The sequence below is a fragment of the Gymnoscopelus microlampas genome (genome assembly GCF_963454915.1).
Source record: "Gymnoscopelus microlampas genome assembly, chromosome: 5".
Classification (NCBI taxonomy): domain Eukaryota; kingdom Metazoa; phylum Chordata; class Actinopteri; order Myctophiformes; family Myctophidae; genus Gymnoscopelus; species Gymnoscopelus microlampas.
In genome coordinates, this window is record NC_139942.1 from 1,693,049 (window position 1) to 1,708,200 (window position 15,152).

The following is a 15,152-nucleotide window of genomic DNA, read 5'->3' on the forward strand; positions in this document are numbered from 1 at the left end:
TGACCTGTATGGTGCTGTCTTGCCTGCTTCTAAAGCCGATGATACTATGGTACGATGCTATCCACTGTCACTGTTGTCATGTGTTGCACTGATCCTGCTGCATCGTGTCTCCAGTCCCTGGCAACAGCATACTAAGTAGCATGGAATGCAAACCTCCACCCACGTAGACAGGCTAGCATTATTGGCTACCTTCCACTCATCCCAGCATCGCCAGCTGATCCTGCTGTCGTCAAAGATGAGATGAAACTGGTCACTACATCACATGCACTGGGTGATAAGTACACCATTATCACTTGAGATCAGGCTACATATGAACTCGCAGTTGCCATCAGAAACAAGCACGAAGATTAATTAGGCAATGTAGTCCTGTTGCTGGGAGGCTTGAGCTTCCACCAAGCTCACAACCACATGAAGGCTATTTGCAAGATTATCAGGGATGCAGGAGCAGATGATCTTCTTGTAGCAGCAGGTCTCTGTCAGGAAGGAACTGCCAAGAAGATGTTTGGTGAAAAGGCTGAATACTACCAAACCTTACATGCCCTTAAGGTCCTCAGTGGCGCCTGCTCTGTGGAGCCTTTGAGGCATGGGCAGCAGACAGGGACACACAGCCCTGGAGGCCACAAGTTGAGTCGGTCTTGAAGATCCTGTTTGAGAAAGAGACAACTGGCACTCAGAAGTTAGAAACTATCAAGGTGAGGCGTCCAGAGATGGCAGTCCTATTGGCAACCTTCCTGGAGATGTTAGATATTCTCCAAAGATTTATCTACTACGAGCAGGAAGGTGACTGGACAGGACAGGACAATTCTGTGAATCAGCAAGAATGCTACCCTACCGCACTGCAGCAATATTTGCCTCTGTATTTGGCTGATATGAAGAAACTACCAGAAACAGCTTCAGATGAAGCACTGTTGGCAGGTGTATGTGTTGGCAGACGAACAGATGACAGCCACAACAGTGTTTCTCCTGACATGCTACTGGAGCAGACCTATAATGCCGATGCCAAGGAAGCAAGCGGTCTGGATGGCATTACATTCAGCCTTGCTGCCCGGACAAAATGGGTCTACACAAAACCACTCACTGCAGCTGTCTTTGTAGAGCTCAAGTCTATGCTTCACCCCCACTCCTCCAACCGACACCATGAGTCTGGTCGGAGTCGTGTAAGCCGGGATGCAGAGATGGTAATCAAGGTCATGGCAGCAGTGGAGACTAACCCATTTACAGTGACCACATCATCCATGATCAACATATCTATCAGGACAGTGTGCTCCACAGTCAAGGACTACTTGATCAGTGGGAAAGAACTGGGTCTGAAGGCACTGTGTGAGTCACTGTCCAGTGACCAGAAGAAGACAAGCATAATGAAGCTTAACACTTTCCACACTCAAAACACAAAATCCCCAAAATCTGAGGCGAAACCCTCAGCACCTGGCAAGAGCAATGAAATTACTGGACTCCTGCGCATGACCCAAATCATAGCCAGTGGTGGAGAACTCAACCTCGAGTGCATTGAGAACAGGTACCAAGGCAAGCCTTGTGAAGGCCCTGAAAGAAGATACCAAAGTTACATGCATCCCTGACCTGCCTAAAGACAGAAAAACAGAAGTAGTTATTGATGCTGGCAGGCACGTCATTCAACAGCAGACGTTGGTATCGTTCAGCCATCCGCCATTGGTCTTTCCTGAAAGGTGAAAGCATTTGGAACAATCGCTGAACGATACCAACGACTGCTGTTGAATGACGTGCCTGCCGGCACAGAAATGATTCACATCTGCTGTGACCAGTACAGTGGACCTAGTCTTAAGGCAGCTGAGCAAGAACACAGATATGCTTGACCAAAACCTACCAAATAATATGAATTCAGTTATGTCAGCTAACAAGGCAAACCTATTGAGTTTCCTCTGCGACGAATGGTGTGAAAATCTGAAACTTAAGTCGGCCCTTCACGGTCCAACACATCTTTACCTGGGTGGGGGGTTTAAAGAAGAGACAAGGAGTGTGGTGATCAAGGAGGGGTCTATTGAAGAAGATAGGTCAAGCCTCTTAAAGCTGCTTCCCCCGACAGAGAATGCCTTTGACCTGCACCTGAGAAGAGCTGCTCTAGCAACCATAATAGATAAACGTGCACACATCGCCAAGCCGGATATTCTTTCTTTCACAGGGTATGGATGGTCTCTCAGTGATACTGTAGCAATGCAGTCTCCCTTGCATCTACCGAGCCAGCCTGGCCTGTCAATGAACAAGGCAATATAATGCAGCTGTATCAAGGCTGCCAGAAAGGCAATTCCATGCTACATAGGATGCCGTTTCCAGGGATCAGTGCAACACATGAAAACAGGGACAGTGAATAGCATCGTACCATAGTATCATTGGCTTTAGAAGCAGGCAAGACAGCACCATAGAGAGGTCAAGATGAACCTTTTGTAGGCAACCTCAACTCCGCTTTTGTCACTAAGTAGTTTATCTTTTGTTCTGGTACTTGAATGCATACCACTATGTAAATTAGTTTAGCCCTAAAGCTGAAATTGTTGGCAAGTCTGGGTCTGTAGTTAGTTTATTAAAATGTCATCTTTAAGATACATTGTGGCTGTTTTCTTCGATTTTTCTCTGCAATCATCCCCACAACTCTGAGGAAAATGTTATACCATATATTATTTATGACTGCAGACATATTGACAACATATAAATGAAAGCTCAAACTGACCAAATGTGTTCATATTGCTTAAGAAGCAGACTTGTTGCCATAACAGTCAGCTGTCACTGTAAAAGTCATAGTAAAACTCATTTTCGTGTGGCGTCCATCTTGGAATTTGCAAATTAAAGGTCCAGACACACCTAATCATAAAGATAAGTATTCCATTGAGTTTCTCATGCTCTGAAACCATGAAATAGACACCAAGTTTGCATTTATAGCCCATGGTTCAAAAGTTATCGCCAAAGCTATTTTCTGATAGGGCCAATATTGAGGCGGCCATATTGGATTTTCAGCAGCAAGTTGACCGGGTTGTCCATATAGGTTGTGATCCTACTGGGTCATAATATTATTTCTGGTGGCCAACCTTTTATGGCAGGGCAAATGCAGCATACCCCCCTTTGCCCCCTGGGTATATTGTGGATGCACATGCACATGTTCTGCAATGTTGAGAATTAAGGATAAAGTCACCCCTTGGTTCTCACCAGCTATAGCTGCTTTATTTAACGAGAGGAACAGAGCCTGGTCTCGGGCTAGGCGTGCTTCCCTCAATAACAACTCATCTTCTGCTCTTCCTACTCAAGTCGATGGCAATAATGGTCTAATCTCAGATCCATTGGAAGTTTGTTCCGCTTTTAATTCACATTTTGCAGATGCTGGGCACTTACACCTACAATGGACCCCCACTATCCACTGATTACAGACATAACAGCTATGGCGCAACTGATCAGTTTTGATTTGATTTTGATTTATTTATTTGCACAATAATGAACATTACAAAGGTAACATTATTAAAAACAATACAGAAATAAGTGCAGGTGAGAAAAAGAAACCCATAAAGGGCTTATAAAGGGTTCTCACCTAAAAATAAACAAAACAAAATAAACAAGTGAAACATAATAATCAAACATAGACATGACAAACAATAAAAACCTAGTGTGCAGTTGAATGTGTAGTCTCGGAAACCCATCCTTTTTTTTGGCGGCGCGAGCGGATCCTGCTCTATACCTGACTTTGTCCATGTGCGTACGTCAACGTTCTGATTGGTCAGGTGCGTCAACAAAGTGATTGGTCAAGCTTCACGTGACACGTGGCTATAAACACATTATAAACACATATCGATGACAAAATGTATCAAAGGCGCCGCTACCTTCACACAGGGTGTGATTTTTATTTTATTTTGTTTCAAAAGAAAAAAAGGCTGGGCGAACCATGGAAGAACACTGGTCTTAGGACCTTGTTATCTCCTAACCAATCAGAGTACAAATTTGGTGACGTCAGCGTGCTCCGTGCACAGGCCGGGGGGGGAGGCGGGGACATAGATTGGTGAAGCAATCAGGATGCGCCGCAGGAATCCGCCGGCTGGATTTGGATCCGCCCTTCGAGACCATCGATGGGGCTCGTTCTTTCAGTATATTGAATGTGTGAGTGTATGTGTGTGTGTGTGTGTGTGTGTGTGTGTGTGTGTGTGTGTGTGTGTGTGTGTGTGTGTGTGTGTGTGTGTGTGTGTGTGTGTGCACATTAGGGTTTAACATTTTCCGGGAAATAGCTAATTTAAATTCCCGGGAATTTTCAGACCTTTTCCCGGGCTTCCCGGGAATTCCCGTTAAAGGGTAAAAAAAAAAAAGTGCCCACTAAAATGCATTTATATGTAGATACTTAAATAGCCAATTTTACACCGAGGTGCCCAAATGTCCCTATTGTGTCCACCTATGAACTTGCACTAATAATGACTTAATTTGATTTTTTAAAAATCATATAAATATAATATATAAAATTATAAATATAATAGCCTATAGTGCCCTGCCCTGGCGGAGATCTGCCCTGTTGCGCAGCGGGTGAAGACAATTAACTTAACGAGGAGCTGCGCTCAAAACGCACTCAAACAATGTCAAACTCTAGCCGCTGAAATAAACGTTCCATTTGTATCATTATTGACAAGAGAATTTGCAAAAGGAATATGTATTTATTGTCCATCAGAGCGCCGGTGAGGTCACAGCTTTTCTCTACTTTTGTAGGATATTGATTTGATGGCCTAAACTTGTCATTTGTTTGCAGTTATTCATTTATATTAGGCTACTTGCTGGATATTATAAGACTCCATTTTGGGATGTTGGCTGTATGTTGTCTATTAATCTATATTTTGTTGTTGATCAAATGTGGGGTTTTGTAGTGTGATTTTGATGTGCACATGCATGCGCTGCCAGCACTGACAATCAATGAGACAGACAGCCGTTGTGCAGTTCACTTGTTCTACTGGGTAGTTCTAGTAAAATGGTAGTTTGAACGTTCTAAAATGCAAGTGTAGGTAGGGTAGGCTACATTAATGATGATAAAAAAATCGGACCACATCTGTCTAATACTCTCTCTCTCTCTCTCTCTCTCTCTCTCTCTCTCTCTCTCTCTCTCTCTCTCTCTCTCTCTCTCTCTCTCTCTCTCTCTCTCTCTCTCTCTCTCTCTCTCTCTCTCTCTCTCTCTCTCTCTCGCACGCGCTCTCTCTTGCTCTCTCTCTCTTCAGCTCTCCGGTCTGTCCTCTCTCTATCAAAAGCATTGCTTGGCTTGTGCGCATTTTAAGCTGGAATATAGGCTCGATCAAACCTACCTAGGCCCTACTGTTTATACAGCGTTTCACTTGATGATGTTGAATCTGAACTAGTCAACTGGTGTCTACCATATTGACAGCAGAGGAAACAGTGAAATCGGCGTGCGCACTGTGCAGGGCAGGCATGGGGCATCACGGCCACTTGTGTTTTATTTTGTTCATTACTGTTGCATTCATTCAGTGCGTCCCATATTGGTTCACAACGGGACGATGGGACCCTGCCCTGGTCGGCAACGCGGCAAGTAACTTGCCTAATTATAATAGTAATTCCTCCACGCTGTAGATAGGGCTTTCTACTAATTAGTATTCATTTCTAACAAGGAAAAAAAAACGGGAAGCCCGGGAACCGAAGTGAATTCCCGGGATGGTAAAAAACCCCGAATTCCCGGGATTCCCGCATCCCGGGAATCCCGGTGTTAAACACTAGTGCACATGTGTGTTGTGTATGCAGAAAGCTACGTTATATGGTAGAAGCAAGTGGAGAGGTTTGATTCATCAGGCTGTGTTTAAAGTTACTGAGTGAAGATGAGGAGTTTTCCATTCAGCCCCTCTCTACCTCTGTTGTTTTGGAAGCTCTTCTTAACATTAATCACAAAACCTCGACCGGAGAGGATAACTAGACCCCTTCTTCTTGACAGCAGCACTAATCGTAACACAAATAACACATATCTTCAATCTTTCAATTGTTTCCCTCATACCTGGAAACTAGCCCATGTCCTTCCACTACATAAAGGGTCACATCGCATCAGTGACACGGTCCTGCAGATTCCTCCTCTACAACATCAGGAGGATTCGCCCCTTCCTCACAGAGAAGGCAGCCCTGGTGCTCATCCAGGCTCTTGTCATCTCCCGACTGGACTACTGCAACTCCCTCCTTGCTGGTGCTCCGGCATCTGCCATCAGACCTCTGGAGATTGTTCAGAAAGCTGCGGCTCGTCTGGTGTTCAACTTTAAGGAGCTGTCAAAAATTCTCCTAGGGAAACTGCATTTCAGTCTTTGTGAGATGTGTTACTAGACACCTTTACAAACACATTGGTGAAGATTTGTTTTGGTAAGGAATTTATTCCAAGATTGTAAAATATTCTGCTAATATCCCCTGACTATATAGTTATATAATGGGGTTCCAGGTGTTAAAGTACTGGAGTACTTGCTTCATTGAAAAGTAGACATTACAAAGTACATTCCTTTTTTAAATCAATTTATTTCCATATTGAAATGTAGGATTGTTAAATCCAAAGATATTCCAGAAGCAAAAAAAGAAAAAATCTCAATAATAGTGAAAATACCTGATCTATAAGCTCACAACATTTTTCCCCCAAAATGTTAAAGTAATACTATTTAATACATAGTAATACATTAAAGTAAGTATTAAAATGTGCTTAAACATTGGACAATTAAAGTCTAATATGTTTATGATATTTGCTACAAAACATACATAGCATATAGTCATTTTTGCATGAACAAGTTGAAGGGTAACGTTCGGTCTGATAATGATGTACTGTGCATGTTTAAATCTGTATCCTTTACATTACATAAGACTGTCTTCTTATATACTTATTTATTTTTGTGCATTTTGGAAAAGATAGTGAAAGTTATACATCAAAACCAAAAACTTAAATACCCAAACAATGTACTTAAATATTCCAAGTACATTTACTTAACTTACTGTATGCAATGTGTGTTACTGTTCACCACTGCCAATATCCTGCTTTTGCGCTGTTGATTTGTCAATACTTTGTCTTTGGTATGATTTTACTAATACTTTAAAAAAATATATTTCTATATTACTTTTTGTATTACTGGATAATCAACACAGGTCAGTGGTGGTTTATTTAACTTGCATTGCATTTCAAATATAGTGTAAGCACACCAGCTTACTTGATAAAGTAAGTTTAGTCTACCTTTGAATGACATTTGGAATGACTTGTCTTTGTTCTACTGCATCTCTTCCCCAATAGTCCCTCCCCAACATTTTCGTTTAGTTTTTGCCATCTTAGTTATTATTTAAAAAATTGGTGAAAAAAGGGAGTCAACCTTTTTCAACATAGATTCAATCAACAGACTCCGCTTCTTTGAACAAGAAAAGGAACACATATCTTATGTTACCATTGTGTTAGATACAAAACCATGGACATTTACGAAAAAAAAAAAAAAGCTAACATATTTCTTCCCCTCCTGTATGAGTCTTCATGTGTCTTTTTAGATCACTCATTTGAGCAAAGCCTTTGGCACACACTGTACAAGTAAAGGGTTTTTCCCCTGTATGAGTCCTCAGGTGTGTTTTTAGATCACTCATTTGACCACAGCCTTTGCCACAAACTGAACAAGTAAAGGGTTTTTCCCCCGTATGAGTCCTCATGTGTGATTTTAGAGAACTCATTTGACTACAGCTTTTGCCACAGACTTTACAAGTAAACGGCTTTTCCCCTGTATGAGTCCTCATGTGTTCTTTTAAATGACCCGTGTGCACGCAACCTTTACCACAAACAGTACAAGTTAAAGGCTTCTCCCCTGTATGAGTCCTCATGTGTATTTCTAGATGACCCTTTTGACCACAGCCTTTGCCACAAATTGTACACGTAAAGGGCTTTTCACCTGTATGAGTCCTCATGTGTCGTTGCAGCTCATCCCTATGAACACAACCTTTGCCACACACTCTGCAAGTCAAGGGTTTTTCCCCTGTATGAATCATCTTGTGCCTATTTAGATTTCCTGTACGATTAAAGATTTTGCCACAAACTTTGCAAATAAACTGTTTTTTCACTGTGTGACTACTCATGGAGTGAGTTTGATTTGATGATTCCAGGGACAGCTTGTTGCTCAAAGACAATCTTTGTCCCTCCACATTTTGTGTCTTGTTGATTAATTCCAATGTGTTTAAAGCTGACTGATCTTCCCTGGTCTCCTCCCACTCATCGCTGTCTTCAGTGATGTCAGATTTAGAACAGTTTGAATATAAGCGCTGGTCATCACTAGTTGGTTGCAATATTCCACAGTCCTCTAGATAAGCTTGCGTTTCCATGTGTTGAGTTGAGGTACTGGCTACAGGCTCTGTATTTCTGTTTTCATCATCATCTTCACTTTTCCCTACTATTATTGTCAATATAGACCCGTCTTCATCATCGTCTGGTCTCTGAAGCAGCTCCTCCTGTTCCTCTTTAATCTGTGGTGGCTCTGGTTCCTCCTGGACCAGACTGGGGCTCCTCTCCTGTTGTTCAGGGGAAACCTCCTCTTTACACACAGGGGGGTGCAGGAAGTTTAGGCAGAATATAGAAATCAGAGAAAACGTTGATTTAAAAAAGGATAATTATCTCATTCTTTTTTTTTTTTTAACTATGTGTATGTGTCATTTTCTTAAAGCAATTAAACATTAAAGCCTTTCCCACAGTGTTGCCTCGCTGAGAGAAAAGCTTCACTGTGTCTAAATAAAAATGATGTGTGGTGAAAAGCTTCACTACCTTACGGTTTCACTTTTTCATCTTTAAAGAAACGGTGCTGGACACACCAATTATTTAAACAACTAGAAATAAATCATGGCAAGAAGTACTTCATGGTTTTAATGTGGTGCATGAAAACATGGCGGACAGGAGAAATTATCCACTTCCTGGTGGGTGGGATTAATAAGCACTGTGGGTAGCAAATCAGATGAGCACATTTCAAATAAACATTTTGAGAAATAGCCAGACGATAACAAAGAATGTTCAATTATTATTGTTATTATTAATAATCAATTCATTGCTTGATATTTTTTGAAGAGGGGACATCATAGAACCCCCACAATGACCAAAACATTTTAAAGGTGAAGTTTCATTGTATATGCCATTTAAATGCAGTGTTTGCTCACTTTTATAGCGGTGGCCGTTGGAGGATTTCATTTACCAAAGACATTTATCATTTTCTAATTTACCAATACAGTTTGGCGGATATTGAACACTGACTCAGTTTCATATTGTAATGGTTGAAACATTGAGCACACCTGTCAGCACTTAATTCACTTAACTTCCTTAAAGCAATAGGACACTTTGGTAGTGGTTTAGGTAGTTACCGTTGTCATGATGTAAATACTTTGATTGGTGAGATGTATCGTTCTGCAGTTAATTAAACATGAATAATCCCAAAATAAGTGTCTTGTTGACTTCCATTGTACAGTAAGCTTTGACTTTGACATCCTTATTGCTAATAAGCATGTACAATTGTAACGAATTAGTAAACGGCTGTAACGTAACAAAGCCGATGGAACACCCATTCCATTCATTTCACCCCGGAAAGCTTTTTATAAACATATTTCTATTGAAAGTGGACTGGGGTCTCCTTCCCACTAAATCATCCGGCCGGAAAACGGAAACGCACCGGTTTCCTGTTTGTCCTGGAACTACCGCGTTAGTAACAAAAAGGAATGTCACGCTGTTTTTATGGCATTATAGGATTTAAGATGGAAAAACAACAGCAGAAAAAACACACAGCTCACGGTAACTAAAGCTCCACTGGCTAAGAGAAAAGATCCGCAGATAGTATAAAACAACAAAAAGAACGCCTTTTGAAACGCTTCCACCTTGATCGGTGAAAACAAATAGAATTCTGGGAAATGCAGGAACCCACAAGACCTGCAATGACGGTAGTGACCAGCAGAGGTTGCTAAAAATCATAATTTTGGGACTTACACAGTACCCTTTTAAAGATGAATGTTACATTTCTGTTGATTTTATTATTTGAAGATCCAGACACACAGAAAATGGCTAAATCATCATGAAGTTGACAGTTTTCTTTAACACAAACTCCGTACTAGGTTTTGTGATATTATATATGTATGTATATCTTGTACAATGGAAGTCAATGACACACTATTTTATTAATTATAAATGTAATTAGATGCGTCATACTTTGCCTAACTGTCTTTAATAACATTTAAACATGTTTACAAAGAAATGCTAAACTCTAATATGATATTTTTGCCATAGTAATCAGAGTGAAATGTGGATAATTTGATAGCACTACAATAGAAGGAAAAAGTAAGAAAGAGCATGGAACTTACTGATTTCCATGTTTCCTTCAGGTTCCTGTTTGATAGAAACTGTTGTGAATGGTTCTGGGGAACTCATCTTCACCTGCAAGCTGGACTCCACACACAGGTCTAGAATGAAGGAATAGAATAAGGACTTCGATGTGACATGGTTTGTAGATGAAGGCTGAATTTAAAACACAGGGAACAGAGTGTGTAAATAAGTGTTTTTCAAAGTGAAGGGAAGGGGAAGTGACCGGAAATACATCCCCAAGTTTCAAACAATGTTGAACTTGGAACTTTGGGTTTTATAGGTCACCCATTCTTGAGAATCGGGACAAAACATGTCCTACCAAAACATTTCAAATTATTATTTATTAACAAAAAACAAAAACAAGTTTGGTGAAAATATATTCTTAAAGGATTTGTATATGAATTACATTATTTTATTTTATATTACATACAAGATTTATACAATGTTTTGGTCTGGTTTCCATTTTTTTTACTTGCAATCTGCCAGAAAACACCCTTGTCTAAGACAAGGATTCACAACTTCAATTTTTGTTGTTGTTAAAAGCATTAAAAAAAAAGAACCATGTGTATAACATATGTGAAAGAATGTACTTTTGCCATCAACCTTTTTTTAAAGGCGGGAAAGCTGTGAAAGCTCTGGTATGCTTTTATTTTTTGATAAATGCACTAAATAATATTACTATCTGGTGTGTCCTGACCATAACATGTCAACACCGTCAGTCCTTCAAAATTCAAACATATATATATATATATATATATATATATATATATATATATATATATATATATATATATATATATATATATATATATATATATTTGTATATATTCACCTGTTTCCTAGGCTTTTCACTGTGTTCCGCTTCCTGTCAATTGATCCAATGAAATCCAACAGGAAGTGGAAAACACACAGCCTAGGAAACAGGTGAATAAGTGCAATTTTATTGGCATTAATAGAACCAAAGCAACTTTGAAAAATAAATGGTCAACTCACTACGACTGTGGAATGAACATTTTGTCAACTGCGTCAGATATGCCATCTTATGGAGATGACACCAACAAAAAAAACTGTGAGAGGTTGGCCCATTACGTGGTTTAATAGTCAACACTTTGATATTTTAAAATATATTTTCCCGGCATAATTGAAGAATATTTAAAACAATAAAAATAACGTTTTTTTCCCGATTCTCAAGAATGGGTGAGCTACAGATAGAAGTCCCAAACGCTGTCCATCTTAATATCACATCAGCTTTATTCGTCACAACACACAATCACAGATGCAATAAAAATGGGTATTATTCTTCATTAACATATTAAAATGAAAAGTATGATGATGCAAAACAAAGTTCTGCAATTTCTTAAATCGCAGAGGTCGGAATCAATTATATAAACTAGATGTCAGGGCGGCCCTCACATCTCGGCCCGATCCGAGGTTGGTCCAGACAGAGTCCAAAACTCAGATCAGATGTCAGGGCCGCTTCAAACTCTCCAAACATTTCCTCTGTCATCCCTTCTAAATAGTCAATTTCCTCCTTGTGCTTTAGTGGTGTGTGTAACAGATTCACATCATCATCCTCTTTATCCTTGCCCATATTGTATTGTTCAAGTTCTTCCCTGTTTATTTGGCTGGTGTCTTCTTGGCTCAAAGTTAAGACACCATCGCTATTGCACCATCGTTTAAATTCCTCATCGTCATCGTCTCCAAACATTTCCTCTGTCATCCCTTCTAAATAGTCAATTTCCTCCTCGTGCTTTAGTGGTGTGTGTAACAGATTCACATCATCATCCTTTTTATCCTTGCCCACATTGTATTGTTCAAGTTCTTCCCTATTTACTTGGCTGGTGTCTTCTTGGCTCAAAGTTAAGACACCATCGCTATTGCACCATCGTTTAAACTCCTCATTGTTCCTAAACATTTCGACTGTTATCCCTTCTAAATAGTCAATTTCCTTCTTGTTATGTAATGGTGTTCCTACAATATTGACATCATCACCGTGCTTTCCTGTGCCCACCTTGTTCCACTTCTCTGTCTACCTGGTTGGCGACGATGAGACAGTCAGTCTCATCGTCGATCGATTTCAGTGGACTGGATTTTTGCCGTTTGTCATGACCTTCAGGTTTCAGCTTCTTTGAGTGTGTCCTTCAATAGTGTTCTGTCTCTGTGGGATGTCTGTGGGCTGTCATCCCTTCTAAATAGTCTCGTCCTTTAATGATGTTCCTACAATATTGACATCATCATCGTTTGTTCTCGTGTCTATCTTGTGGGAAACATTAATTTGCACCATCGTTCAAATTCTTCACATTGTCCCAAACCATTTCGACTGTCATCCCTTCTAAATAGTCAATTTCCTCCTTGTTCTGTAATGGTGTTCCTACAATATTGACATCATCATCGTTTGTTCCTGTGCCCACTTTGTATTGTTCCACTTCTTTGTCTACCCTGTTGGCTTTTTCGTGGCTCAAAGTCAACATATCATTACCATACCATCCCTCAAAGTTGTCTGGAACTGGACTGAACATTTGCCGCGTGTCAGGACCCTCAGGTTTCAGCTTCTTTGACTGTGTCCTGGAATAGTGTTCTCTCTCTGGATCCTTTTTTTGTGGTCCGTTTACGCTTTACGCTCTTGCTTTTACAGCGTGTTGCGTTTAGATGTTCTCCTGCACAACGGAAACACTTGTGCTTGGTGTCTCGGGTCCGACGGCCCAGAGATAGTTTTATTTTCCGTGGCATGGCTCTGTAAGAGATATTTCTGAACCATGACAGCGACCTGGCCTAATTATAGCTCTGCACACACGTCACGCGAAGTCCGGCCTCTCTGGCCTCTCCTCTCCTCCCGCTTTGCTTTGCGGCCCTAACCTCTAGTCCCATCCTCCCAACCTCGGTCATGTGATAAAGGTCAGACTTCCTGTATCTGGTTGCTATGGCAACCTGTCAGATCAGGCTGAGGGTCCGATAGGCAAATCAGAGAATCAATCAAACCGAGAGTCCGATCACTGATCGAGGTGGGGTAAGATGCCTAACACATAGCCATAGCTCTGATCAACAGTCTGTGACAGGTCTTGGAGGCATGTGCTTGCAAATCGCTGCCGAACTTTCGGAGCTTTTGTCAATTATATAGTAGTGTAAGATAGTATAAGATAGTACAAGATAATATATAAGATAAGATAATAGAGTAAGATAGTAAGATAAGATAGTAAGATAGTAAGACTGTATACAATGGGGTTCCAAAGCGTTTGCTACAATGTGCACAACTAAAGGGTTTTTCCTGTTTTTTTTTTAATATATATTTCTTGGGGCCTTTTCTGCCTTTATTGATAGGATAGAGGGCTGACAGGAAATGGGTAGAGAGACGGGGGGTGACACACAGCAAAGGTCGTCAGGATCGGGAGACGAACCCGCGACGCGCTGTCAAGCTGGACTACCAGCATATGCGCCTGGACCGCTAGGCCAGGCGCTTTTCCCCTGTATAAATCATCTTGTGCCTATTGAGATTTCTCCCCTGCTTTTTCCCTGTATGAAGTGAGCTTGTTTGTTTTGATGATTTCAGGTCCTGGGACACCTTGTTGCTCAAAGACCATGTTTTACCGTCCACATGTCGAGTATTGTGTGATATCAATGTGTTTAAACCTGACTTACTAGACCATACCCGGTCGACGCATCCGTGGGGGGATATGCGCACATGATCTGACAACCCGGGAGGCGACATTGTTTGACACATAAACGCTAATAAGAAGCTGAGATTTGATGAAATTGAAAAACGGGCTTCACAGTTAAGTTCAGATGGTAATGGTCAATGGCTGTGTGCAAAATCAGAGCAATTGGTCCAGCCACTGAGGAGAACCAGGTAGCTTCACCTACTCACTCACCACTACAGACAGACAGAGGTTACTAGAATTATAGTAGGATAGTAGGATATTCCCTGGTCTCATCCCAATCATCACTGTCTTCAGTGATTAAGATTCAGAACACTGAAGAGAGGAGCTGATCACCACTAGTTAGTTGTGATGTTCCACAGTCCTCTAAATCAGCTTGTGTTAGTCTGTGTTCAGTTGTGTTGTAGGCTAGAGGGTCTTGTCTGTCTGTATTCATTATCATATTCACTTTTCAATGCTAGTAATGTAAATGTTGACCCACCCGCCTCTTCTGGTTTCTGTAGCAGCTCCTCCTGTTCCTCTTTAATGTGTGGACTGGTGCTCTTATCTTGTTGTTCAGGGGAAACCTCTTCTGTACACACAGGGAGGTGCAGGAAGTCTAGACGAAAATATAAAGTAAGAATAAGCCATTAATGTGGATACTGTCATTTTTATTACTAAATGTACTGACAGGTAGGGCTGTGAATCTTCTGCTATCTCACGATTTGATTACGATTCTTGGGGTCACGATTGCTGGTTTTTTTTCAGATTTTTTCAAAACAAACAATTCTCTATTCAAAAACGTTTTTTTTTTTTTTTTTCGATTCAAAACAATTCTGGAAATATGTGAAATATGCGAACAGTTGCGAGATATGTGGAAAGTTGCAAACAATGCGGGGTAACTAGCAACGGTACACATAACACGTTTATGAATCATTGCGTCATAGATCTGTTATAATGATGATTAGTCAAAACAGGTAATTTCAGGGTGAGAAGACAGCAGAGAGTTAAACAATTGAAAATATATTTTTTTGACTGAATTAGATGCAATTGCAACTTCAAAGTACATCTGTGAACGATGTCTTAGTTGATGTCTAGAAGTGGAAGGTTACATAAGCTGTTTCAGATACTGTGGATTAGAGATGCGCGGATGTCCTCTCACGTCACCCGAATCCGCATGTACAAATTAATTATCC

General features: G+C 40.7%; 1 protein-coding gene across 1 annotated transcript in view; it reads right to left on the reverse strand.

The window, feature by feature from the left end:
- Window positions 1-531: 531 nt before the first annotated feature.
- The window catches only part of LOC311046007 (uncharacterized protein), a gene marked incomplete at its 3' end in the record, with an annotated part of 22,315 nt that continues 7,694 nt past the window's right edge, over window positions 532-15,152 (reverse strand). Inside the window, exons 3-5 of the mRNA XM_084058078.1 lie at window positions 14,459-14,575; window positions 10,324-10,422; window positions 532-644 (exon numbers count right to left, since the gene is read on the reverse strand). Of these exons, the coding sequence (XP_083914204.1) occupies window positions 532-644; window positions 10,324-10,422; window positions 14,459-14,575 (329 nt within the window). The remainder of the gene's footprint in view (window positions 645-10,323; window positions 10,423-14,458; window positions 14,576-15,152) is intronic.